Source organism: Manacus vitellinus, unplaced genomic scaffold, assembly GCF_001715985.3.
Source record: "Manacus vitellinus isolate BGI_N305 unplaced genomic scaffold, ASM171598v3 scaffold_6_pilon, whole genome shotgun sequence".
NCBI classification, from domain to species: Eukaryota; Metazoa; Chordata; class Aves; order Passeriformes; family Pipridae; genus Manacus; species Manacus vitellinus.
This window is the reverse complement of record NW_021940750.1, coordinates 14003517-14031321: the sequence shown is the minus strand read 5'-3', so window position 1 is coordinate 14031321 and position 27805 is coordinate 14003517. Positions and strand designations below refer to the sequence as shown.

The window sequence follows — 27805 nt, the reverse complement described above, 5'->3', positions numbered from 1 at the left end:
TGAAATAGCACTAACTGTGTTTGTCTTACCATTCTAAAGGAATATGTTACTTTGTTAATAAAAGGGGGTTACATCCTCTTAATAGTACCTGTATTGAAAGTTCAGTAAATACCCTGAATTTTCTCAGGAAAGTAGGCAAGGACTTTTAAACAATGCCTGTTTAACAGTTGTGTATATACTGATGTTACAAAAAAAAAAAAGCTTTAACCAACCTTTTGTCCTCAGTGAACAATTAATAACCATTTAACAACAAGAGTGAGCTTTCTCTTTTCTCCCTAAAGATTTTATTGTTGCTTATATAATTATCCAGCAACTCCCACTTAGTTATGCGATGACCTGTTTATTGAATGAAGAAGCCAAAACATTAGAGAACTGGTTTTCATATATTTTATTAATATGGTTTCAATATTTTGTTTTCGTGGCAGCTAAAAATCCCATTTTAAATATGCCAATTTTCAAATCTTTTCATTGCATCTTGAAAATAATTCAAAACATAGCAATCATATAAAATAACATGAATATAGTATATTTTGCAAAGTCAGTTGAACAGCTGAATAAACTCAAACTTAGACAGGCACTTGACTAATTTAATATAGCATAACAAAAATATGAGGAAGTAAAATATGGCAACCTAATCCTGTACTTACCAGTTGCAGAAACAAAACAAAAACACGTGAGGCAGTCACATGTTTCATACAATCAAAATCCTTAATGTAGCTGATTAGATGAGGTTTCTTTTAATCTACATTTAAATATGCATGACTAATGAGAAAAATTGCTAAATATTTGAAAATAATTGGTTTGTTTTTTTTTTTTTTGAGGCTCCTTCTGCATTACTAAAATTACTTCTTGAAATTTTTAATTTCATCATACCATTGCTCATTTTGCAGCATGACATCACAGTATATGATCCTTCACTATATTGAAAAATGGTTGATTATCTGGAGCAAGCAAAATGAAATAAGCAAAGTACATTTCTGCTGAGGCAACATGATTTTGGTCTTTTATAAATGACTTTGTGTTTACTGGTTGGGGCTATAAGAGAAATCATTCAGCTGACATGGCTTTGCCACGTACTCAGCATCAACCAAGGAAAAGCAGCCTTTATACATTGATATATTTTCAGATTTTTTCAACTGTGATAACTTTCATATTATCTCGGAGAATTTGACTCCTTTTTTTTTTATTATTCCCAGATGACTGCTTTGAAGAACTTAAAACTTACTAATAGCTGCTTGGGCTGGGAGGGATGTTTTCAGTGTAGCCTAATTAAGTGAGCTCAATTTAATTTGAAACCTCAGTGCAGCTTGAAACTGAATTAAAATATTCAGGTTTTGCAATCAAATAGTAAATTCCAGGTTTAAAATAAGTGGGGCTTTTTTTTCTAAGTGCTTTTTATCTTAAAAAAGGATTAAATGTTTTACAAACATATACTGATACTATGGACTCTATCTGAAAAAGTTTCAGAAGGTTAAAGTTTGCTGGTAAAATATTCCCTTATTTTTTTCACTTTATTTATTGCCATTGGAATTACAACACCTCCTATGCATTATTCTCCATCATACAGTGACAGATATATAAAAATTATTTAGATAATAGTATTTCTGCTCCTGTTCTCTACCCCAAGTAATACCAAGTCCATCCAATTTAGTATGACTGTATTCCTCTCACAAGTGTTTGCATGGACCATGCACTTAAGTAACTATAGAGCAAAATGATACCAGCTTCATGGTTTTGAACATGTTTTCTTATATTTTTAGTGAGACTTCTCTTTTGAGCAAGAAGAAAAAGGCTGTTGGTCATGCTGTTTAACAGAGCCTGCTTTTGACCTCCCCTAAAGAAACTGAGAATAATTGCACTCTAACCATAAAACCAGAGCAGAAAAATCCTTTGCTAGAACAGTAAAATTTGAATGGAAGTTAAATCAGATCAGTGACTGATAATTAATCCTCTGTTGATGTGGAAAAGAGCTTTAGTTTATATAGAAAGTAAATTAATTTCAACATATGTGAATTATGTATTATTGGCAAAAATTCAGTATGTTGAGTTCAATATATATTTTTAGAATGCTAGTATGACTCACTCTACAGTGTAGTCTGATGTTGAAGCTTAAAGGTCAGAAACAATTCAGAAGCCCGCTGTTTAAAACCTAAGTCTTATTAATCCACAATTTTCACGAGTGTGCCCTGTTTTCAAAACCAATTTAAAGGTTGTCATCTCAGCTCTACTGAGATATCTGAAAATAATACTGATCTGAATAGAACCATTCTGCCAAAAACAGTCACCACATCTCTAAGACGCCAATAAGAAAATGCAATTTTCTGTTTGTTTCCACTTTTTACTATTTTTTTAAAAATTCATTTTCTGGAAGAAAAAAAAATCACTGTTCCTTTAAAAAGAAATTAATACCATGGTCCATCAAGGAAACTAGAGCATGTATGAAATCTGTGTTCATTGTGAATCACTTGAACATATTGCACTAATTAGATTGCATTTCTTTAATTTACTGATATGATTTAAAACTACCTGATTGTTTGAATGCCAACAGTTTGAGAACTATAGAATCATATTTCTGTGAAAATGAAGCTATTTTTAGATGGTTTTAGCTACTTTGTGTTCTTTTGTATCAGAGATGCTCAGATATATTTCTGGGAGATCAAAAATAACCACTACCATAAATCAAGACAAATGCATTGCCATAAATATAGGGGGTTATCTATTATTTTAAAACTAAACACACTTATAAAAAGTTGGGGGGTTTCGAGTTTGGGCTTTTTTTTTTTTGGTCAATGGCTGTAAGAGTCACTTATTGTTTAGATGCTACAGATAATGCACAAAATGAACAAAAGGCAGCACAACAGGAAATATATGCTATAGTAGTTAGTTCACACCTGCTAACTGCTTTGAATAGGCTTGGAGATAATATCAGGCAGGGCATGAATTAATTGTTTAGACCACTGAAACTCTTCTCTACAAAATCTGACCCCTTACAGTCCTTCCTTTGTCAGGGCATACTTAAATTTGAAAAATGACTGTTCCTATGGGCATAGTTCTGCTTGGTGTACAAATGTAAGCATAGTCTGTATTCACTGGCCCTGATGTTCATTTCATAGGAACACTTTTGTTGTTCAAAGATTTAAAGACATTTCTCACCCTATCAAAATTCCAGTTTCACGTATATTCTTAGTGTTAGCTGAATAAATTAGGATTCTAAGATTAGTGCTTTCCAAAGCTAAAGTGAGAATAAAATATAATAATATGACATTAAAATTGATAGGAATTCATATGTGCCTCACATAGGGTTTCTTTATGCTTACCTTTTAAATGTTTGACACTAACCCTCTCTGGGAACAGGGCACCAGAATTGCTAGACCAGTAATTTTAGCTGCTATGGTAATTCTTACATTTCTAGTGTTCACTCTAATTGTATATGCATTTATAATGTTTCTTGCATATGAATGATCTGACAGAGATGTAGCCCAGGGTTTACAAATCAGACCTCTTAAGGTGTTGCTGCCTACAGCCCTGGACTTTCTGTCCTCAAGACAGGAGCGTATGGTCCACTCAAATCAATTCCTGAACTACCACAGGTTTCAGCCCAGCATATTACAGTAAACCATTTCCAATTTTGGTTTAGCCTGCCATGTCAGGCTGAAAACTGAAGGTTCAGGAGTTCATTTCTAATCTGATCAGATGTCATTGTTTCAGGCGCAGCTGCATCTGTCAGAAGGGGGTTGTGTGCAACTGGGGTAATAACTGATTTAGCTGTTTGTCCAAGTGTCTGTCAGGACCTCCAATGTCTGCACCTGTACACAGAATTACTGAATTTTTTCATTTTATTATTAATAGTCTCATCAATGCTCTGACTTTTTGCAGTAATCTGCAAAATGTAAAGCTCTCCTTAGCGTCTGTTTTCATTCACTGCGCTACTTTAAGCACTAAATACAGATTATCACATCCACAGTGTAACAGTCCACTGCTAACAGTCTGTTTGCCCAGAGCTAAGATATTCTTTGTGCATAATCAGGACAATCCCCCCCCCTGTTTTATGATGGCATATAAGATCTGGTTTTATTCTGTTTTTAAATGTAGCTATTTCTAATTTCAAATGTGCATTTTGTATTATAACAATCTAGTGAAATCTTAATTCAAAACCAAATTTCTAATCTTACTTTAGTAAAGTGATTTTGGTCTTTTAATCTAGAAATGCTGGTGTTTGTTAGGAGAAATTAGTGCATAGAGATTAATACAGAATATTGGTATGGAAAATAAACTGAAAAACTAGCAATGTGTAATTTAATATTGACAGATGTATATCATGGCTGAGAACAAACAACAAGCACAATATAAATGAAATTAATAGTAATGAGTCTGAATGAGGAGGCTGTGAAAGTGATCCTAGAGTAATAGTCTATTTATTTCTGGCAAGTAGACTTATGAAAAGACAGTTATCAAAACTGAATAATTTTAAAACTAACTGTAACATAACAAACCTACTTTTAAATGCATTTTGGTAAAAATTATACTCAAATATGTTCAGTATTTCCTAGCATAAATTTTACTGCTTTTCAAAGACAAAAGAAAAATAAAGAAGAATCATTACTGCTGTTTTCAGTACTTACTCTGGCTCTGCATATAATTTGTGTACCAAACAATGTGATTGTGTCTCTTTAAAACTTAGTGTTATTCTAGAAACAGCTTTAGAAATAGTTTTGTAAAAAAACTGTGGTTGATTAAAAAACCCAAACAACTTAAACAAACAAATAAAAGCTTTGTTTAATGAGGTGTAAAAGTGTAAGTAACATCATGTACAGATGGTATAAATTGACAGTAAGACTTGGTAAATGGGTTTTGTTCCTCATCTATTAAATTATGAATCTTGGGCTTCACATGGAAGCCTACATCTCCTGGCAAAGTCAGTCAAATTTGAGGACTGCCAATAATGGGTGGAATCAGATTTTGTACAGTTTTAATTTTTTAAAGTAATTTCATATGATAGGAAAAGCCAAAATTTTGTAAGCTAGCTTGCCTAATCCTCAATGATTAACTGCATTCAGCATGACAACTCTTTCTCTGAGCAATTTAAATCACTATTGTAAGGAAAACTGAACACGTCAGTTACTGCACAAATGTAACTCTTAAAATCCTGTCCCTAGAATCTGAGGCACTTGGAGGACCAGAATAGTCCTGCTGTATAAATTGATAATAGCTATTTAGTTGTTGCTTTGTTGTAATATTCCCCCCCATCCCTCCTTCTTGGTAATTATTTTAAAGATATTTTTTGAGCTTACTTTTTTTATATAAATGCAGAAACTTTCTTCTCACTGGCAAGGAAGTTTAATAGCTAGCTTGATGCCAATGCATTTGTTCTTGCAAAAAAACTTCGGTATATTTTTGTGGTTGTCTTTAAAATATGAACTAGTATGATTGTATTTTCTTAATTTTCAGTGATTTTTAGTAAGCATTGATAACTCATGGTAATTAAAAAAAAAAAAAAAGTTGATTGCAGAGAAGAGTTCTTAATTGTCATCAACTACTGCCTAAATTTTCCACATAAGTATTTCAAAGGATAAGTGATCTGGAACAACATTTTTGATATTCATTGTAAAATATTTTGTCTGAAATCAGAAATCAGTATAGTTAATTTCCTTTGCACCACTCTTTATAATTGTCTTTCTTCAATGTGATTAGATGATATGATGTAATATTAAAGAATTAACGCCATGTAAATGTGGAATTTATTATAAAAGGTTGCGGGTAACTCACTGATTTCCCAAGATATTTTAGGACATTTCTACCCTCTGAAGAAATATATTCTCACTGGAAAAAACCCTGGCTTTGTAGTGGTTTTAGTAACCTGAGTCAATGAGTCTAAATCAATAGCAGGTTTTTGAAACCTATGCTCTTGTGTTCAGCCAGACTGTGAGATACCTATGGTTAATCTTACCTGCTGCCATTGCCTATTCCTTCTCACCTGCTGCTACTGCCTGCTGTTACTTGACTTTCAAAGGAAGCTAAAGTTGGTGGAACACAATTAAGAAAAGCAAGTTTGATTGATAGATATTTCATTAGATTCTTTAGTTAAAACCTTACTTTGTTTTGTAAAGTTTGATCTTTATTTTTGAACAAGCAGCTGGAATTTTTGGCTTCTAGGATTTGATTATGCTTACATTTCTGTTAGCATCAGCTTTGGATTAATGAAATAAGGTACTTTATTATCAACAATTTTCCTTTATTTTTATTCGTTTTCTCCCTTCTTGTGTTTTTAATTACTTTTTTCTCCTGATTACAGGCCACAGTTGCAGAGCAGTGGGTGGCAGTCATAAATCCATAGATTTCTGTAGCCTGGCCACCTGCTGATGGAATTATCAACTTGAAAATTAGCTGTGGAATTTGACAATTTGGAGCAGATTTTTGCAAATTCAAGATTTTAAGGACATATTCTTTCTTAACTTTTGTAGCTCAACTCTCTCTAAGTCAAGTGGATACAGTCTTTGAAAGCATCTGATAATCTATTAATTCAAACAACATTCAAATAATGCTTTAGATATTGTTTTGAGAAAGTAACAAAGCAGTTGTGTTGATACACCTGATACTGTACTTGTGCAGTTAAAATCATGAGCGTTTCAATTATAAATTACTTTCTTGTCATTACATCAGCTTACTGCAGATATTAATAAACTGTATGTGATAATACTGATAGCAGATGTACTTAAGAATGCAGCAAATGGCTTTTATGTATTTATCATACTGGAGTAAAAAGCTCTGTTTATGCAAGGACTTATGTGGCAAGCAATTTTTTGCAATTTTTACTTTCCACACCCACAGCTCTGCTTCTTTTGTATTTGACAGTCTATTTGCTTGAATCTTTTCTATATTTTTCTTAACTGAGACTGCATTTATGTTGAAATTTGTGGTCAGGATTCAATTATCTTCATTATATTTTCAAATATTTTCTTACATATGTTTTTTGTCTTCACAGGAAGATAAAACATGACTGAGTCAAGTACCTTGTTGTCATTAGCTATGAACTCTGCTTTTCATCTGCCTTTATTTCAGTTTGAACTGCAAAATTATGAATTGCATTTTAACATTTCTCCCTATTACTTACAGAACTAGGTTTGGGTTTTGTCTGTGTCAAAAGTTCTTAAAATACCTGGTGTAGGATTATGTACTTGAAGTGCATAGCACACAAATAGGTAGTCTTACAAGTACTGCTGGAGTAAAAGCAAGTACTAAAGGACTGTCATGGGAAGTTAATGGTAACATAGACTGGGTCAGAAAGTAAAATTCTTTTGTATCCTTTCTAGGGTTTCTTTATGAAAAAAAAGAAAATAAATTTTAATCCTACTTATGATGTCACTGATTTAGTTATAAGACTCAGAATAATATCTTGAAGTAGCTGGTAGATAACTAAATCTGAATTTTATTTTAATATGATTTTAATAATTAAAGTAGCAATCAATAGAGTATACTTTCAGAGAGATGATTGATTGAAGTATTCTTTAATTGCAGCCTTTAATTAGGATTGATGGCTCACCACCCCAGTTCTTGCCTATTATACTAATAATCACAAAATTGACTTGCTTCCATTTTAATTTTGATCCACTGAGTAGCTATATGGCTCAAATTCACGTCCTTGCAAATGAAGGTGACTTCCTGACAGAGATGATATGGCATTGCCTCTTATTTATATGCATGAAAATATGTGCATGTAAACTATACTTATTAGCGTAATTCTGTTTAATCATGTCCTGTCCAATTGTTTATTTTAAGCGGAGTAATGGAGCAGTGGCAGTTTGCTGTTTACTGGGCTTTTTGCTTCTATATTTGCCCTTTTGTTGTTATGTTAAATACTTCTTGGTCAAAGACAAGGACTTTGGATCTTTACAGTGGCAGTTGCCAGAATGCCTGGTTGTTGATATGAAAAGACTTGAGATATTAACATTATCAAATATGCTTTATTGTTTGTTTGTGATGTTTTCTTCAATGTCTCTGAATACTTTTTTCTTATTAGGCCATTCATGTTAAAGATTTAAAGAATTTTAGACAGCAGCTTTTTTTTTTTTTTACTTATAAAATATTTCTAGATAGGTGTGTATGTATCTATACATATTTATATGAAAATATCTTCCTTCCCCACGGACAAAGGAATGCCTTACATTCATCCTTTTTCATTGCCCTACTTACTTTCTGACATCCGTTTGCTTTAATAAACCTCCAAGACCTTAGGAATATAGAGAAAAATATCGATACTGAAAAAAAAAGCAAAACAAAAAACAAACCCAACAAACTGTCTGAATCCTTTGTGGTGAATTTGCAGCAAACTGTATTTTGCTCTGCTTGTCCACATCCTCCAGGAGGCCTGTTAGATGAGATACTGTAGTGTTGATTGGAAAAGTTAGTGTTATCTTGCATACTGTAAGAAATAATCTAAGCACAAAAGTTTGTCCTAAATCTTTACTGTCTTAGGCAAGCGATGTTTGTGGGTATACTAGATTATGATTAGAATACAGTTGAATTTTCTGTAAAATATCTAGGTCTTGTGTATTAAAAAGATATAGAACAAATATTTTTCCAATAGGAAAGCTAATCTCATTGGTGATCTTTTTTAAATTCTGGAGGTTTATCCTGCTGTATTCCCTGTGGGCTGCCTTTTTTTATCACAGCTGTTCAACCATACTGCTACTTAGCACATATTCCTTAAGCATTTGAATAGCATTTGACTTAGAGGATATTATTAATTATTTCAACCTAGAACTTTCATATTCGTACATAGACCCATAGAGCAGAGGAAAATCTTCTTTGGTTACTTTCTTGGTTATTACTTGGTTACTTGGTTACTTTTTATTATCACTTTGGAGGTCTGAGATGCTCATTTCCTAGGAGCTTTTCATGACTTGCATTATAGGCAGATCTGTTATTAGATAGTTGAGCAGGGTTAACTTCATGATTGAGACCAATGACCTCTAATCTCCACTAGCATGTAAAATTTCTGCATGTTACACTTCCTTGCTAAATCCTTCACTCTGATAGAAGTCAGGTGACATTTGACAATTTCTGGAATGAGCATCAGAACTGTAGTCACATACATGCTATCACTATGACCACCTTGTAGTAACTGCATCAGAGAATTACCTTGAAGGGGTTTCCTTTCAGGTATTTGAGTCAACTGGGAAAGAAATGCAATTCTAACAGGACAAAATGATAAAATTGATTAGGGAAATAAAATTTACATCACTGAGTCATAACTCTGGAGCAGACTTGCATAAGTCAGTCACCAGAATATGTGGCATTTAAAGTTTGTCATGTAAACATTAATAAAACTAAAATAGCAATTTTTCCAGTGTGTGTGTATATGTGGTTCTACATACATGTTCAGGAAAAGACACAGTTGAAGCGTGAATTTTAATCTTAGATTTCTTTTGAATACATGCCATACAAAATAGTCTTTAATAATGTGAGCCATACCTACCTGAAAGTAATACGACAAAATACTATGTCATGCTAAAATTTTGTTGGAGGCGTATATAATCTTTAATTATCTTTATTCTGAATTGTGTGTGCCAGAGGTGGTGATGTAACAAATAAGGAAATACAGCTCTTAGATATCCAGCTCCTAATGCCGACTTCATAATTGTAAATCTTTTATGCTTCCTAAATTTTACTTAGCTGATAGTGAGAAAGCAGTTCTCCTGGTGATTGCTTATCACTGTAAACAAATGTACAAAAAATATGTGACTTTTCAGTTACATTTCTCTCTGATTTTCACCACCACTTTGGAGAGCTTCTGCAGAGTAGAAGGAGAGGTTTGTGAGAAGCATACAAAAGAGTAGAAATTCCTTGCCTACTCTACTTCAAAAATTCTCATCTACTTGAATTTGTGGCATCTACAGCAATACAAATCATATAGATCCAGATCTTGAACTATTATGATACCATTTTTCTTAACCAACAGCTCACCGCACACTTTTTTCTAGTCTTTTATATTTATTTGCATTTTATGTCTGTCTGCTGCTACTGAAGGAAGTCCCCAGGGTGTCTGCAAAGAAAAGGTTTTACTGCAGTTTCCTGTCACTGGCTAGATCTGTAGGGAAACGAAACTAGATCTGCTTCTTTATAGGAAAATCACAAAACTTGGGTGATTGTCTTTTGGGAGTCCTGGCCTGCTTTAGGAAACACTGCCTTCCAATATTATTTTTTTTAACAAAGAGAAAAATTTTGTGAGGTAAAGGAGGAGGAATGAAAGAGAAAAATAGGTTTCTTGTCTTACAGCTTTTTGGACTAAAGGACTAATATCTTGGTGATCCTTATATTGTCCATTGGAGAAGAAGCTTTTCTTTCATATGACTGTACTCAGGACAGAATATTAAGGAGCTACTAGGAGTTAAACTGCTACATACATAAGGAAAGTTCCTGTTACTATTGAGAAAGAGAAACATGACAATGTGATACTATTTCTATCAGCTGTCTGAAAACGCTACTTTTGTTAGTGTCATCTGCTCATCTTGACAGTGCCCTGAGAGCTTGCTTGCTAACTTTTCTAAGGCATTGCCACCTAATACAGCAGAACTTTGGATTTTAGCCACAGAAATTTAACTTTGGTACTATTTTACAGAGTTTCTGGACTCCATCATGATCAGACCTCTGCACCCTGGATTAGTCCTAATCCTATGAAATAGAGTATCCTATTTGAAAAAATAACTTGTAGCACAGGTATGCAGCTGTCCTTTCATGTCAGTTAAAAAAAATACATTTCACGGAATCACAGAATTGGTCAGATTGGAGGGGAGCATGGTGGGTCATCCTAGGGCACATGGCACATAATTACATCCAGATATGTAATTGTGGAATATCTTCAGCAAGGGAGAATCCACAACCTCTCTGCGCAATCTGTTCCAGTGCTCAGTCAGTCACACAGTAAAGTTCTTCCTCGTGTTCAGCTGAAACTTCCTGTGCATCAGTTTCTGCCCATTGCCTCTTGTCCTATTGCTTGGCACCATCAAGAAGAGCCTGGTTCCATCCTCTTGGCACCCACCCTTTAGATGCTTACACACATTGGTGAGGTCCCCTCTCAGTCCCTTCTTCTCAAGGCTGAACACACCCAGCTCCCTCAGCCTTTCCTCATAAGAGAGATTCTCCAGACCCTTGATCCATGTTGACCCCTTTCATATGTTGATATCTGTAGATGTCAACAGAGATATGTAGATTTCATATGTTGATAAAATTTTCTGCTTAGTTTTATAAGTTTATTTATTAAGGGCATTGCTATAAAACCAATAACACTACTTCATAGTTATTTGATTCAATGATAAAAGAAGTTTCATTTAAATAAATTGTGCTAGCAACATTAAATTGCACTTGAGCAAATGTAGAATAAAATTTATAATGTCAACTTCAAAAGAGTCTTGAGTGGGTCATGGTTGATGATATATTGTAATTATGTATGTGAGGAGCAAACATTACATCAATAATGAAATACTGATATGTAATCTGCAATGTTAACGTGGTGCAAGCTCAGGTGGAGTGCTATGTAAAATCAGTTTTGTTTGATTTCAAATTTGTAAGAAAGTCGACAAGTAAAAATAATTCTTATAAAAATAGCACTGATTCTGTTATAATTTAATAATTTTCAAAGTTTGAGAAAGTGGCTTTTCAAACTTAATCTTAAAACTTCTGTAGCTGTGATGATGGCTTGTAAATGAACAGCTGCATCTTCATTGCCAGAGGCCGAAATTAAGGTCCCAAAGTCCCACAGATTTTGAATTCCATAGCATGTTAGCAAGAAACTTACAAATATAGAAAGTCTCATGTTCTAAAACTGAGCACAATGCATGTAATATTCATGGTTACTAAGGCAAACAAAATGCAGCCCTAACACTAAACACGGCAGTGAAAAACACCATAGAAATTAAAAAGTACCAAATAACAAGGCATGTCATAATCAGCAGAGTAATGTGGTAAATTTTTTGCTTATCTTGTATTTGAAAACTTAAGTTTTAGATGAAAATGTATTCCTTTACCTCATCTGTACATCTCATAATTTAGTTATTCAAGTTGAAATTGCACCCGTTGTTTAAGCTGTTTCTTTTTTTATCTCTTTTTTGTTCAGCTTGGTATCGAGTTGTTGACTCAGTTTTTGTTCTTTTCTTTGTATATGCATAAACACCTCAGTTATTACTTTTTTCCCTGTCATTTAAATAATTTAATCCTAGAACCCTACAGTATGCAGTGTTTTCTTAGGAGTGGTACAAAAAACTGGGAATAATGCAGGGATTGGGGGATATGATTACAGTCTCATATTTCTTCATCTTTGAATATAACTATCATGAATGTGATTCAGGCAGTTTGTTATCAGAATATGTCACAATATAAAAAAAAATTAGCCATGTGTTAATTGCCTGTGAGCAGGCAATGCAAATTCAATAGAAGTAAATATTCATTTTCTACACCTGGCACATTATAGTTGCCCTGTATTTATTTACTAGTCAAAAAGTTTAAAGCTAGCTTTAAGGAAGAATTAGTGTTGCAAGTATCCCTCTAAAGACATGTGGTCTGTTTGATAGACATGTTTCTAAGGGCACCATTTGTGACTATAAGAAAGGTTTACACACTTCATTGAAAGGCAATGTTCAAAATGTACTAGTCCTAGTTTATCAGAAACATACAAAAAGGCTAAATACCCCAATGCATAATAATTGAATTTTGATTTTTTTAATAAATATATGCATATACCATTGCTTCTGAATGATCATTGAGAGGATTTTGAATAAGACAATTTGTTTGATCAGTCTCAGCATTACCTCACCAGATGTTTTTGTGAAACAATGTTGGACCCTTTATGAACATGAACTGCATTTGACAAAAGAGTGAACTTCTCACAGATAATAAAATTCTTACATGCATTTTAAAGATAAGCATCTGTGGACTGGAGAATGATGCTATGAAGGCCTCTACTAAATGAAGGCAGCAGCTTATGCCTATGTTTGCTGTCCCCAGACTCTGAAAAGCTTCCATCAGAGGCTGCATCTTTCCACCTTAGACACGAAGATGCAAATCTGTAGGGAAATAAGCTTTATTAATTTCAGCTTCATGAAATTACTTGGATTTTTTGATGTTATTGTGATTGTGATTATTCTTTTTCTTAAGAGAAAAAAATTAAACAAAAAAAGTGCATTTGTATCATTAAGGTGTAAACAATTCATGGATTAGTTTGGTCATTTGTGAGAAGATTTAAAAATCTAATTGGACTGGTAAGTTCTTTTTCAAATGGGCAAAAACAATTTCCTTGACTTAAAGCAAAATCTCATGAATGATCAAAGAATAAAGATTCTACTGCATCTGGGTTTTTTTTCCCCATTTTAGGATGTATTAATCTATTATTAAGTGATTATATGTCTTTTACAATTCTCCATGTTTATTTAGTGCCAAAAAAGATTTTAGAATGAATAGGAGTTTAATTTCTATCTGGTTTATTAGTTTTGAGGAAACTTAAAATTGGATTTGGAGAAGGCTTGTAGATTTTAAAACCCAACACAATTCTGATACACTTGGTCAATAACAGCATAAGGAGCAGTCCCCTTACATCCTTTACACTGTGAAAACAGAGGATATGTTATTAATAATAAAGCTTTTTCAATTCGTGGCTTGTTCTGAGTAGGTACAAATGAAAGTTTCAGAAAAGAATATTACTGTGTATAGCTGTGAAATATCTAAATCGATACAAGATATCAGTGGACAGTTTTCACTTTGTTTATAATTGTTTATGTTTGTGATTAGAAACTTCTTACTGCAACTTTTTTATTTCTAGACTGGAATAAGTGCTTCACGCTAGGCTTTTGCCTGAAAGTAGTACACAACTCTTCATTTGTCGTTGTTTGTAGCTGAATTTGTTTCACTTCGGAGAGCCATTTTTAGTGTTCTTTGCATATACATGCAGAAACATGCGCTAGACATATTTCAAATATCTATATCAAAAAAGGCATAAAACATGGATATTCTTATATGCAGTCAGTTCTCCGATTAAAAATTTTTGATTGAAAAAGCTGAGCTGTGTTTATTTTGGGGTATAGTTATTTTGGCTATGTTTTGGTCAAAATGTTTTACTGACTGGTAAGTAATAAGTATTCTGCTGTCGTAAATTACTTGATTGGTGCAAGTTCTTCTCCTGCCTTTTCCTCAGCTTTTGTTGTTTCTAGTCAATTCTCCTGTTAGATAATTTATCTCAATCTGTAACATCTCCTTTGCTGTTAAGTAGTGTTAGTTAAGAGTTATTAAAAGTTTTAATTTCCAGTGCTTTGGATGTACAAATTTTAAAATTAATTTTCCCATTCAATTTATTTCAATACAACTCTTTTCATATTGTGAAAATTTAACTACTTTTCTCTGTTTACTGACACTTAAATGTATTCTTGAAAATGCATATTGTTAGCGTTTAAATTACATTCCCAATCTTAACAAGCCATCATAATGCACCTTTTCCACAGATTAACATTTTTAGGTCTTCTCTCCACAATCCAAAATTATTTTTTTTCCCCCAAAAAGAGATGTGAGCTAGTGAATAATGAACTATGAAATCTGAAAGACTCCACAAGTATTTAAGTTTTGAGGGCAAGAAAAAGTCATTATCTTTATTGATGGCAGGTGATATTAGAGAAAAAAAAGAATAGGCCTCCTCAGGTATATATATATGTATATATATATATATGCATATTACTGCCATTCATTGACTTGCTAATGAATGTGAAAAATTGTGCTTTATTTGGTTAGATGATGTCATCTGAGCCTGTCACAATAACATTAAAAAACATATCAGAGGACTACCGCCCACTCTGATGCTGTTATTTCTGATAAGAGATCATAAGTTTTTGTGAGCATAAATGTTCTTTAATAATTCAACTCTTGCTGGCCAGTGTGATCCTGCTGTAGGAGTGCCTATCCCTAAGGCTCTAAATCCTGTGATGGAAAGTGTAGTACCAAGTGGTACAGGAGGATTAGAACAGTGTTAGTATGTCTCTTCCCTCAGTAGGATTACTGGGCTTCAACTTCTTTCCCGAAACAAGGACGAAGGTATGCAGTTAGAGGAGTAGGGAGAGCAGAGGAATAGGTACTGCACGCTCCCTCTTCCCCAGTCCCAAAATGTGTACCTGCAGTGCTCCTCTGCTGCTGAAGTAGAGAAGCTCTCTGAGCATCCCTGGTTTAGTGTTGGGGTAAAAAAACAGACTTAAAAAGTTTGTTTAGCACTAGGCCATTCCTAGTACAGAATTCATATAGGTAGTTAGCATAGAACGGATACTGTTCTCAAAAGTTCACATTTCTCATTTATAAATCTACTGTGATCCTATAAAAATGAGCTCTCAGGCAAATAGAAAAAGGGGACAATTTCACATGTATTTGTAGAGAGTCTGATTTTTAGAGGGGAACTTATCTTTTCTTGCCTATTCAGGAGAAGAGCTGGTCAGGTTATTAATTCTGTAAAGCTTGTTTTGTGTCATTGCACAGCAGGGTCATGGAGGAGTATCTGAGCGTCAGTAACTTACTCAGATTCATTAGAAATTCCAGCCCACGAGGTGACTCTCTTGAAGACTATCAGGGAAAAAACTGTGCTACCTTGGAGTCATACGAGGTGCAGATTCCTCTTTCCCACTGATTTCCGAGGAGATTTTTTTGAGCATGATGTTCAGTGTATAGTTTAGCTTGGGGGGAGAGTTGCACTTTAAGCAATTATATAGTAGTTTTATTTCAAGTGGATTTGTTTTTCATGGTGGTTTATACAGGTTACTTGTGTAATGTACACATTACATTAATTCACAATGTTTTAATGTTCTCTTTGCAAAATGAAGGTAAGTGTTTACTCTACCTTCCAGGAAAACTTTTCTAATCACAATGTGAGTGTGTGGTTAGATTTGATTTTACTGTTTTAATATAAAATCTTTTATAATTTTTTTTTAGCAACTGCTTAATAACCTGACAGTCTCCATCAGAGACAGTATCTTGCATGGATTTGTGTTAGAAATTATTCTTCTTTTAGCTTATCAAATTCTATCTGATTTGAGATACTGGAAGATTAACAGATGTCTGCTAGATATTTAATAAGCACATTTAAGGTTGTTAAAGAATTTCTATGTTAGAATATATGGGAAAGCAGACAATACCATATCATTTGGGACCCTAACATGTGTCTCTTTTAATTGTTGGAACATGTAAATAAAAATGAATAAATTTATTATTTTGTATTTTATTTGAATTCTATGCTTTGTATTCTCATTTTTTTCTCATTGAAAGTGTTATGATGGAATCATGTGGGTTTTGTTTAGTTAAACAGTAGTTCATTTGTTATAGATAATTTTACAAATAACATATTGAGACAAACATTCCTGCAAACAAAATTAATAAAAACATAGTGCTTCATAAAACCATAGGAAGACAAAATCTCTGGCCTTTTTGTTTGGTTTTGGAGAAATTCACCAGCTTTTACAGTGGAATCTATAATGTTTTTATGAATAACTCTTAAACAAAGACTAATAGTTATAATCCTAAGATGGTTCAATAATAATCAGGAATTCTTCATCTCTCTTTATATAACTAAATTACTGGGAAATCATAACTAAATCCTTAGCTGATACATAACAAAATGTTTTATATTCAAGGGATTGTTTACTTTGTAAGATGATTCATCATCTCTTCTAAGCCTTTAATAATTATGAAGCCTGAATTTTTTTATTTTCCATGGTTTCTCTCTCACATAATAATAATCTGTTTCTTCATACTCATAACTACGGTAAACCTGGATTTGTGTAATTCAGTCTTGTGACCAAATCACAATGGACTGTACCCTTGAAGTTTTCATATGATTCTGAGAATTCATATAGTTCATAAATTTTACAATATTTTTAGACTTGATCCATTTCAATATTTGAATTCTAGTGAGGAGGTCACTTATTTAATTCAAGTAAAAAAAGTTGGTATATATGTGGGTATGAATATGTATGTACACATATATATGCATAGCTGTCCACGTGTCATACCTAAAAGATGTGTTACCAACATGACTTCAGCAGTCAGGTTCTTCTGCTAAGGGTGGTAAGGCTTTCTGTGAACACCTCCCTATTTGTGTGAGTGTTCTGCGTAAATAGTTCCAAAATTATTTTGTGCAGAACATCAATGTCTTAGAATTTCTACCAGCCCTTTTTTCTCCTTTCAGTTTGGGAAGTCTAAGATCATCAAGCTTTGCTTTGAGAGAGAAATGTCTTTCTGTCTGTTAAGAATATGGATACAGGCTTTATATTAAGACCAATATAATGCTCTATCAACAAACAAAGGTAAAAAGCACAGGAGAGAGAAAACTTTCTTGTTGAGATTTCTATGACACTTCACACATATATGGGCTGTTCTTATGTGTTACATTTAAGATTGTGTACATTTTATCATTTGTATGGCAAAGGTTTTTCATATCCGTTTAAGGCATTATGAAATACTGCTAATGCATTTGAATATATAACATTTTTATTGTCTGACTTTAATCGCTGAGGTTTTACGCAAATGTAGAATGGAAATGTTACATGCAAGGAAGAGTTTGTCATAATTTCATGTTAAGCAAGTTATTGACAATTTTTATTTTTCTTGGGAATGGTATCAAAGCACAGGCCTGTTTTACCAAGAGCTTTTGCAAGATTAGTTTTTGGCTGAAGCAATCTATGTGGTGTTATATAGAATCCCACTCTACCAGCCAGTTGATCGTGGGTCACAAAAATACATGTATGGGAAGTTGGGGTTAGTTAGACTGCTGTAATGGGAGCTCTCAAATAAAAACCTTAATGGAAATAAGTTGTGAGAGACTGAGTGCAGCCTTTCATTTAGTAAAGGTTTTAGCTTTGGCTTCTCTCTCAGGTTCTCTCTTAATATCAAAGAAATTGGCACGGTACTCTGGAAAAATACAAGGAGATTTAATTAGTGGATGTATTGGGATTACCCTGGGCTGGTATTGCATTGTACTTTTTAGGTTTTCAAATTCTCTTTAAGATTGATGTAAAAGCCCAGTGAAAAGTTTATAGAGTCATATTAAGCACTAGACCTTTCTGAAAGGTACAGTGCATTCCCCAAAACATTTCAGCTAAGGTTCCTAAAACACAGAAGCGCATTTAACATTCAGTGAGCATTTCTGTGAGTACAAAAGAACTCTTACACGTTGAATCAGAGTCTTTAAGAAAACATTTAAAAGTTTAGTGGCAACCATGTATAGATGCTTGCCAGTTAAGTACAGAAACTCAAGCATCAAAAGCATCAGCATCGTTTATCCTGTTGCATCTCCTGCATTTATTCCAATGATTGCTTTAAAGGGTGTATCAGTTGTCTAATAAGTAAACAATAACCTCAAAGAAAAAGCTCTTGATCTGTGTTTTTGAAGTTCTTGACAAAATTAGTGTGAAGTGGTGTCCAAGTATGAGAAATAAAAATATAGATATAGGCATATAATGAAGTTGTAAGATATCCAAGTCTCAGAGTGAACTTGGGTGTCAGGGTCTTTTTCAGCTGGTTAAGGGAAATATAAAAATTCCTAAAAATTAAAATCTTTCAGGGCCATATGAGAGTTTGGTACGCAGGGGTTTCTTTTCTCTCTTTGGGCTAAGAACAAAAGATCCATCACTTTTGACAGAGGATGGCCAATGGCCAATTAGAAAAAAGGGAAAACCCCTTTTCAGAGAAAAGAAACCTTTTTAGGCAAAAGTGAATATATTAAGCTTATCTGAAAAAGGTGGGATTTTGTAAACCCAAGTGGTCTTTTCTCCCCAAAGAACTCAGTGTGAGACTAAACCCAGTGCACTGAATAAACTCTTTCTTTTTGTTTCATAAGTTTTTGCCATCTTTCTAAATTCAAGGGAAAAACTTTTCTCACAGAAGGATATTTATCAGAAGTAAAATTTTAGATAGTTAAATGAGGTGTAAGGAAAAATGAACAACTAAAATAAAGTTACTGCAAACTGTCTAGATTTTAGGTCTAATTTATTAGATTTCAAAACAAATTTTTATTTGCTTATTTGTAAATTGTGTGATGCCTGCTAATGGTTTCATCTTTCCCTCTCCAGTGGAACTACAGAGATAATGCCATGTCTGGTTTCATATTAAAAAAAAAAACAAAAAAAACCAAAGGCAAAACAGGCCCAAAAGGTTCCCCCTAAAAGCTAAACAAAATAAAAAACTGATTAATATTTCTTTGGGGTTTTTCTTTGTTGGTTTTAAAAATCAATTTTTGATGAGTATTACAGACAAATTTTTTTTGTGCATTTACATTCTGCCTTTTTTTTTTTTGATTAAAAAAGTTAAAACCCACACATGCAAATTGAATTTTAATTCTGATATAAGGGGAAAGATACCATGCTGCCCTTACTGAAAAGTAGAGCACATACAAATACTGAATAATTTACTTGGTTTCCTTAGAAAAAACCAATCATTTCATGATTGTAGCAACATCAGCAGTATGTCTTTAGTTTTTTTTTCATATTTTGTAGCCACATGCAAGCTTCTGTCATGGACTTTATTATCATTGAACATACATAAAAACAGTTTTCTGGGTTTATTTAGTGTACAGGGATGATGATCACCTACGCTACATGTGGCCATTTTCTGTGTCAAAATTATTCTTTTCTTGTGTATGTTTTATATCTTCATATGTAAAAGGCAGTGTACAATACCTGACCCTAATACCTATTTGAATTGTAGATAATTTTAAAAAATAGAATAACTTCATATTGGCTATGCTTGCATTAAATAAATAAAGGCACTGATTACTTGGATTTTCTTTAAGTCAGCTATTTCAAAATGTATTTTAAGTACATACTTTGAAAATCATATGACAAAAAGTATGTTTATAGATGGCTGAGCTTTTGGTTCACAGCAGTGTGAAAAAAGGAGTGGATACAACCGTTGAACAACTGAAAATGATAAGCAAATTTGACGATTTAATTCATACACTAGTGGAGCCTAAAAGGTTTTAAAATAACAGAAATTTCACCAGCTTTAGTGATTCATAGGCTTATTTTTGTTATACAGGTTGGTCATGTAGTTGGCAGTTTTCCTTTTGCATGACTCCTGTAAATTATTGTACTCTACTAGCTGAGTGAAAAGCTATTCCAGTTTTGTGAAGGAATATGACAATATCACTTCAGAAGATTAAAACAATTACAAACTACGCATGTGTACAATTTCTCCACAACTTATTGTACAATTTATTTTTTTCCTGTGGACATAGCTCTCAAAGCAAAGGTGCTACTGATGTGATGTAATTTAAATGTGCTATTGTTGTGATGCAGTTTAGAACTTTAACTCTGCGTAAAATGTGCTTTTTGCACAATTGTATTTCTTCATGGAACAGTGATTTCCGAGCACTGCATCCTGGTTTATACATACTAAAATGTAGTGTGTTTGGTCTGGAGTATGACATAAAGCATATCTTTGTTATGCGGCACTTTCTAAAATAACACTGATTGCAGAATTCCCTTTAGTCACTTAGTGTCAAGTTTAACAAAATTCTTACTTAGCATCGACTGTTTTCCTTTCAAGTGTTTTGACAGAAGTCATCCCTGTTAAGTGCTTTCCGAACTGGGCTCCGGTAGCTTGTCTGTAACCTGATCTGTGTTTTGTTTCAGTGTGTTGTCTGCTGACCTAGAGAACACATGCATTAGCTGCATTGATCAGTGCACCTCACATCTCATCATTTAGGAGACAATTAATACTGCGTTGTAAAGACTCCCCAGAGCATTTTCTTAGAGCTGGATTGCTTTACGCAGAAACCACAGGAGCAAAAGGAGGAGGGAGCCAAGTAGAAAAAAGAAAAAAGGCATTAAGAAAGCTTTGTCTAGAAACCAAGTTCCTTTTGCTTTGGTGACTTTCACTCATGTCATTCAAACACCCTTTTCTGATGGGGCACTTGGAAAAGAAAATTGACTGTATTTTGAAGTTGATTTGTTGAAAGGACACTATTAGAGGTCACATAAATATTCTAAAATGTTCCTCTTGAGAAATATGCATTTGATTGTGATACTTGTATAACTTGCTGTTAAAAGTGTAATAATTTTAACTTTATATTTTTTTCAAAGATTATTAAACTGACACCTTTTCAAATATTGACATGTTTTAATCCTAAATTTATTTATTTTTAAATAACATACTTAGTAGAGAAGAAAAAGTTTTTCTTATTGTCATTTTTGCTGTAGTGTTTCTTCCAAATTGTTAAATTTCAGGCTACCTGATACTTAAGATAAAAGACAGATTTTAAGTATACATGAATATGTTAAGTTAACAAGGAGGTAGGGCTCTTAGTGTGGTCCTTCACCTTTTAGTAATAAAATATTTAATATTAGAGATCATCCATAGAAGCAGGTGAGAAACAATAAACCCCAAATTTTTCTTGCAGATTACTAGGGTTACCATACTATTCGCTGTTAAAGACTATGTTGCACTGTTGTAACGAGCGTATCTTCAGATATGCTTAGGATAACAGTTGATTATACAGACATAAAATTTATAAAAGGGGAATTTTAGGGAGAAGGTTGCTTACCACCCTGGCACATTAATCTATGATGCCAACTAACATGTTGTGAACTTCAGAAATTGTTGCAAATTTGTTAGTATTTACATTACATTGTAATTTTCATCTTTTTAGGTAGAGTGAATGAATTTTATGTGAGGAAAGATTCATTTGTAGTCTTGTCAATAGTATTTACTAGATGTATGTCAAACAACAAAAATGATAATATTTGTTTTGTGGTAATTCCTTGGCTCAGATTTGCTATTTTGCTCCCTCTCCCAATAGTCTTGAAGCAAAATGTGCACTGACATTGAATAGAGATATGTATCTGGCATATCCTTGCAGCGCAGTAATATCTTGATAGTTCATGTTATAATTTTCTTCTGTTAGTAGAACTGTTTACTGGTATTTGAAGGCAACAATGAGGCAATAAAAATAATTAAATTTCATATATTGTAAGTGTAAAAAATGTGTTTGTGGAAGTATGTATTACATGAAATTTCAAAGTGGTTCTACTTGGACATCTAGGCTGTCTTGTGTTGGTATTCCTGCAGAATAAAAGTGGAAGCTACAATATTCCCTTTAAGTTTTTTTTTGTTTGGTTTGGGGGTTTTTTTGTTGGTTTTGTTTTTTTTGGTTTTTTTTTGGAGGTTGGTTTTTTTCCCAGCTCCTGTTAGATCCTGTTTTCCAAATCAAAACTGATTTTCTGGAACCTATTCAAGTGGTTTGATATGTGGAATACAGAACATGGATTTTTCTCAGTGAAATGTCATACTTTTATCCTTAGGATCAATACTGGGGAGTGGACGTTATATTCTTTCTCTAGTGAGGATGTATCAAGCTGTAATCCAATATGTAAAAAAGTCTTTTTTTGCTATACAGTGAAGCCATACATAATCATCCACAAACAGTCTCATCACAAAAAAAATCAAGGAAGTGTTTTTCCACAGTTCTACATCCGTCTTTAGACATCCTGTAGATGTTTTTAATTAAGAAATCAATAAAAAAGAATTGGTGTGGGCTTTTTTTGTAGTACAAACAGAACACTTTCAGTTTGGAAAAAGGTTATGCATGGTCTAACTGATATTATCGAGGCTGACTTGGAAAGTTAGAATTTTTAGGATCTACACAAATAGGAGTTGTTTAAAATATCTTCACATCATCATGTGATCTTTTGGAAGTCTCTGCATTCATTTATATGTTTACTGAGGTATTGCTGGTTGGTTTACTAAGGTTGCTACAAATGCCATCTTTGTGGCCTAATTGAAGCAGTTTGTAGGATCTTGAAGAATCCTCGTCATTCAGATTAACTTTTGTATTTGCAGGTACTACAGAGCGGGTGTGTCTGATCCAGGGAACGGTGGAAGCACTAAATGCAGTTCATGGCTTCATTGCAGAGAAGATTCGAGAAATGCCTCAGAATGTGGCGAAGACAGAGCCTGTCAGCATTCTACAGCCTCAGACCACTGTTAATCCAGACCGCATCAAACAAGTGAGTTTTTGGTTGGGAATAGAGTCACAGCAGCTCCTTAGAAGTCTTAAAACTTTAGGGCTGCAAGGGGTCAACATAACATGTTCTTTAAAAAAATGTTGTTTTACACTCTAGTAACCTGCTGGTACTCTTTTTCCTTGTACTTATATGTTCCCTGTTTTTCAGCAGTTCTTTTAGACAGTGTTTTATAAGTTTCAATGCCATGCTCTAATGTTTTTCTTTACTGTATAAGGTGATAATACACTTACAGGTTTTAGTTAAAGATTGCTGAATTTTAATCTTAAATGATGAACCTCTGTAAATCATTAGTGTTACTAAAAAATCACAGATTAACTGAATGTTTCCTACTTTTGTGTATATAAATAAAAACAAAAATGTTAATTTTTTTTTAGACCCTAAATTAGATACTTTAAAATCTGAGCTATAAAAACTTGAGATGTTTTCTACAATTATATTTTGTGTTATTTTTGACACCTTTTTACCTATTTCACACTGACTTCTTTCAAAATTTTTGGACAATGCAAAATGTATTTGCAAGGTATTTTTGGCCTAGTATTCTTTATTCTTTAATTTCTGTAAAAACTTTAATTAAAAAAACTTTGGTCTGTAAGAAGAATGGGAAATATGCATCATACAGGGTTTTAAAATATTTTCTATTGTATCGAATAAGAAAAGGATGAAGAAAGAAATGAGTGAACATTAGTAAAATTTTGTCTTGTCTCTCTGTCCTATATAGGATAGATTTTAGTTTCTTATCTCTCCTATGTGGGAAAAGATTGTTTTGTCCTTCACACTAGCAAGATTCAGTTTCTTGTAATTTGGTAACTGTGTGCAATTACTTTACCTTGTATATAGTGACATACACAAAATACTTATATGAAGATGTGTTTGAAAGGGATGAGTTTGGAACAGACTACTTTAGATGGATGAAGCTATGCATAAGCCATTGATGATTTTTAATATTTACTATTATATTATTTTTTCTGTATACAATAATTTTACATAAAAATTACTCAAGATAATTTATAAGAAAAAACTAAAAAAGAAAGCCCCAATTCTATAGGATTAGTTTCTCAATTATTAGACATGAAAATGATTATGCCTGAAAGAGAGAAAAACTTGAAGTGAACTATATTTTAAGTGGCTTTTCTGCTAGTAAAATATTAGATTTTATGCCAATACTTTTTAACCCAGTGGGAAATGAATATTCTCTATTACAATAAAAGGTGCTTTTCCCCTTAACCATGAAATAAAGCTAATTTTTAAATAAGCCAGTAAGATCCTGAGAAACTAGATGACAGAGCTATTTAGTGACATGTCTAAATACTTCCTCTCTTGTACCTAAAGATGATTATCTTGTCCTCCACAGTTTCCTTCAGAAAATGTAGTTGCAAAGTTGTTGAGGTTGGTTTTTTTTTATTTTGGGTGTTTGTTTTTATTGGTTGGTTGGTTTGGTTTGGTTGGTTGTTACTGGTTTGGGGCTTTTTTATTTGGATTTTTTTTGTTTGTTTGCGGGTTTCTGTTTGGTTTTGGTTTTTTTTTGGTTGGTTGGTTTGGTTTTGGGTTCTTTTAAGCTTGGTTGGTTTGGGGTTTGATGGTTTGAAATGTTAAGTTCAATTAAATTCTGGAGGGATGGATTAGTGAGCACAGGCACTGCTAAAGAAGTTAAGATAGAATAAAGTACAATGTATATTAGCTCTACATCTTAAAATTTAAATCTATTACTTGTATACATACAGGTGCATAATAATGTAACTACAAATATTTGGGGATATACATGTGCATATGTTAAACAGTTTTAACCACAATGAATTGTTTAACTTCTCTTTTATTGAAGCAACATCTATTCATGATAAATTAATACATTATAAATATTGACTCAATAAATCCAAAATTCTTTATTTTTACCAAGAATTGAAATTATTAGGTAGAGTTTACAGTGAATTAGTCTGTCCTCCAGTGTCAGAATATACCGTATCTTAGTGAAAGACATAATAGCTTAATTTAAATATTTAAAAGGATAATATTTTATAACAGGTTATGATGATTTATAACTCCAGTGTTGTTATTTTTTTTAATAGCAGACAGATCACAATTTTACTAAAATGATCAGTATGATGTCTAATAAAAGTAACTTAGAATTTTTTTTAAAAATAAACCTTATTAATTGCAATTTCTTCTTTTATACAAACTTCTACATGGTTCTTCCTGTCTCAGAATGTTAACCAAGAACACTGACACATGAAGTATTACACAATTTGAGATGGAGAGTTGATTTGAAATAATAAATTTTATCTTCATTTAGGAACTCTGAAGATGTTTCTACTAAAAAGCAAAGGTAGTTTTCTCCCCATGAAAGAAGATACCAGTAGTTGAAGCCTTGCGATGCCACCCATGTCTATATGAGCATGCATCTCTCATTTCTCTATTGGTATTTCTTTGTCTTGGGCTGCTTTATACCAACACTCACCCTAGAGAAAAGAGCTAAGAAAGAAAATACCTCCTGGCTATAGATTCGATGAAGAAAGGTGGTTGGTAAAACCTTTGCTGACTGCTTGAGTTTCAGCACTTTCTGTCTTCAAGAAAGGCATGGGACATACAGAGGCTGAGTCTGGCCTGGAATTTCTCCTTACTAGTAGAAGTAACTATCTGAACATTCTGTCTCTTTAACTTACGCTTTTTCAGCTTCAGAAGATTTGCAAGCAAGTCTGTGTGGTTCCTTTTGAGCCTTCTCCAGTGAGTTTTTCTGTATCTCCTAATCCTATGGACTTATCAGTAGATACTGGGTAGTTGTCTTCTCCAAGTAGGTGTGACAGATGTTTAATCGACAAATGTTTGCATCTTTATCTCTACACAACATAGACAATCTCTTCATAGATGTCAACCATCTGTTATTTCTGAGCATCATCCAACAATAACCGATTCCTGTGCCCTTTTACTTCCCAGAAACTGCTGTGAGCTTCTAACTTCTCTTTTCTCTCTTTATTAATTGCAGTGTCATACCAACTCTTTCAAACCGCATTGTAACTCAGGGGTTACAAACCACATTCTATTCATAAATGATCATGAGCCTGAGTTTTTTTGTCTTTTTAATTAGCGTGCAAAGCTTTAAATTTCACCTCTAAATTAATAGCAGCTCTTATTAACAATTGAAAGGTCTACTTAAATTGGTCTTATCACATCACTTTCTTCAGAAACTATTACAGCTTCTTTGCAGGTTAGTTGAATTTTCCTTCCAGCTTTCAGTTGTTTTACAGGTAGCAGGTGTTGTAGCAGCCTGTCCAGGAAGCACATGGAAGCAGAGACAGCCATTGCAGAACTGTGCATTACATGGAAGGAAAGACAACTTATCTTAAAGATAACTCTGCTTCAAACAGGAGTTTACACTCTTTGGCCTTCTTAGATCCCTTCAAACCTGAATCATTCTTTGATTCTATGAAATTTTTCTACGTTATCAAAGCATAGAAAAGGATTTAGAATTTCTTCTTTGAAAATCTAGAGTAAATCCTTCACATATAGAACTTCCAATTAAAGTTTTCATTGGAACCAGTTTCACTTCAGCTTTTTCAGTAGATAATTAGTGTCTCATAAGCTAAATTTCTGTTTATTAGTCATGGTCTCAGACATTTCAGTCAAAATCTGCAGAAGTGAATATCAGAAGTCAGATTTGTAATTTCATGTTCCACTACTGAAAACAACTACTTTTACTTCAGAAATGTTGATCAACAACAACAAAAAAGAAATTATCATAATTTTTAAATAAAAAGTTTTGTTTTCAAGTGCTTAAATAGAATCTGATTTTAAGAATGCACATCTGAAAATATTGGCTTAAATGAAGGAATTTTTTTTTTAAATAGGGTCTTTGTTGTTTGGTTAGTTTGGGTATTTTTAATATAGGTGATGAGTTCTTCAGACTACAGAGACTCAATCGACTTCATAGAATCATACAATGGTTTTAGTTGGAAGGTGACTTAAAGATCAGCTAGGTCCAACCCCTCTTAGACAGGGACACCTTCCACTAGACCAGGTTGCTCAAAGCCTCATCTAACCTGGCCTTGAACACTTCCATGGAGCATCAACAGCTTCTCTGGGCAACCTGTTCTACTGCCTCAGCACCCTCACAGTGAAGAGTTTCTGCCTAATATCTACTCTATATCCACCTGTTTTCAATTTAAAACCATTATCCCTTGTCCAATCACTACACTCCCTGATAAAGAGTGTGTCCCCTCTGCCCTATAAGCTCTCTAAGTACTGAAAGGCTGCTATAAGGTCTCCCTGAAGCCTTCCCATCTCAAGGGTAAACAATGCCAATTCTCTCAGCCTGTCTTCACAGGAGAGATGCTCCAGCTGCTGCTCATCTTTGTGGTCCTGTTCTGGATCTTCTCAGGCAGGGATTTTCTTTGCTGGGGGCCCCAGAGCTGGATGCAGTTGAATTTTCCTTCTAGTTTTCAGTTGTTTCACAGGTAACAGGTGTTTTAGCAGCCTGCCCAGGAAGCACATGGAAGCAGAGATGACCATTGCCATTTCTCCAGGTGGGGTCTCACCAGAGCAGATAGAGGGACAAACCCACCTCTCAACCTCCTAGATACACTTTTGATGCAGCCCAGGATGCAGTTGGCATTATGGCCAGTGAGTGCACATTGCTGGATTGTATTCAGTTTTTCATCCACCAATATGCCTAAGTTCTTCCTCCTTAAGAAACCTTCATGGATTTCCTAAAATGCCTTTCCCTTCTGATAAGCCTTACTTCTTTTTATCATTCATTTAAGGCAACAGTCTGTCACCTA

The 27805-nt window shown here is 33.6% G+C and overlaps 1 protein-coding gene across 2 annotated transcripts in view; it reads left to right on the top strand.

Annotated features, from left to right (window-relative positions):
- Nucleotides 1–27805, top strand: part of NOVA1 (NOVA alternative splicing regulator 1) — a 137624-nt gene that overhangs the window by 80725 nt on the left and 29094 nt on the right. For both annotated transcript variants that reach the window (XM_029964372.1, XM_029964371.1), the window contains exon 2: nt 22852–23018. In XM_029964372.1, coding sequence (XP_029820232.1) covers nt 22938–23018 — 81 coding nt within the window. In that variant the 5' untranslated portion in view covers nt 22852–22937. The remainder of the gene's footprint in view (nt 1–22851; nt 23019–27805) is intronic.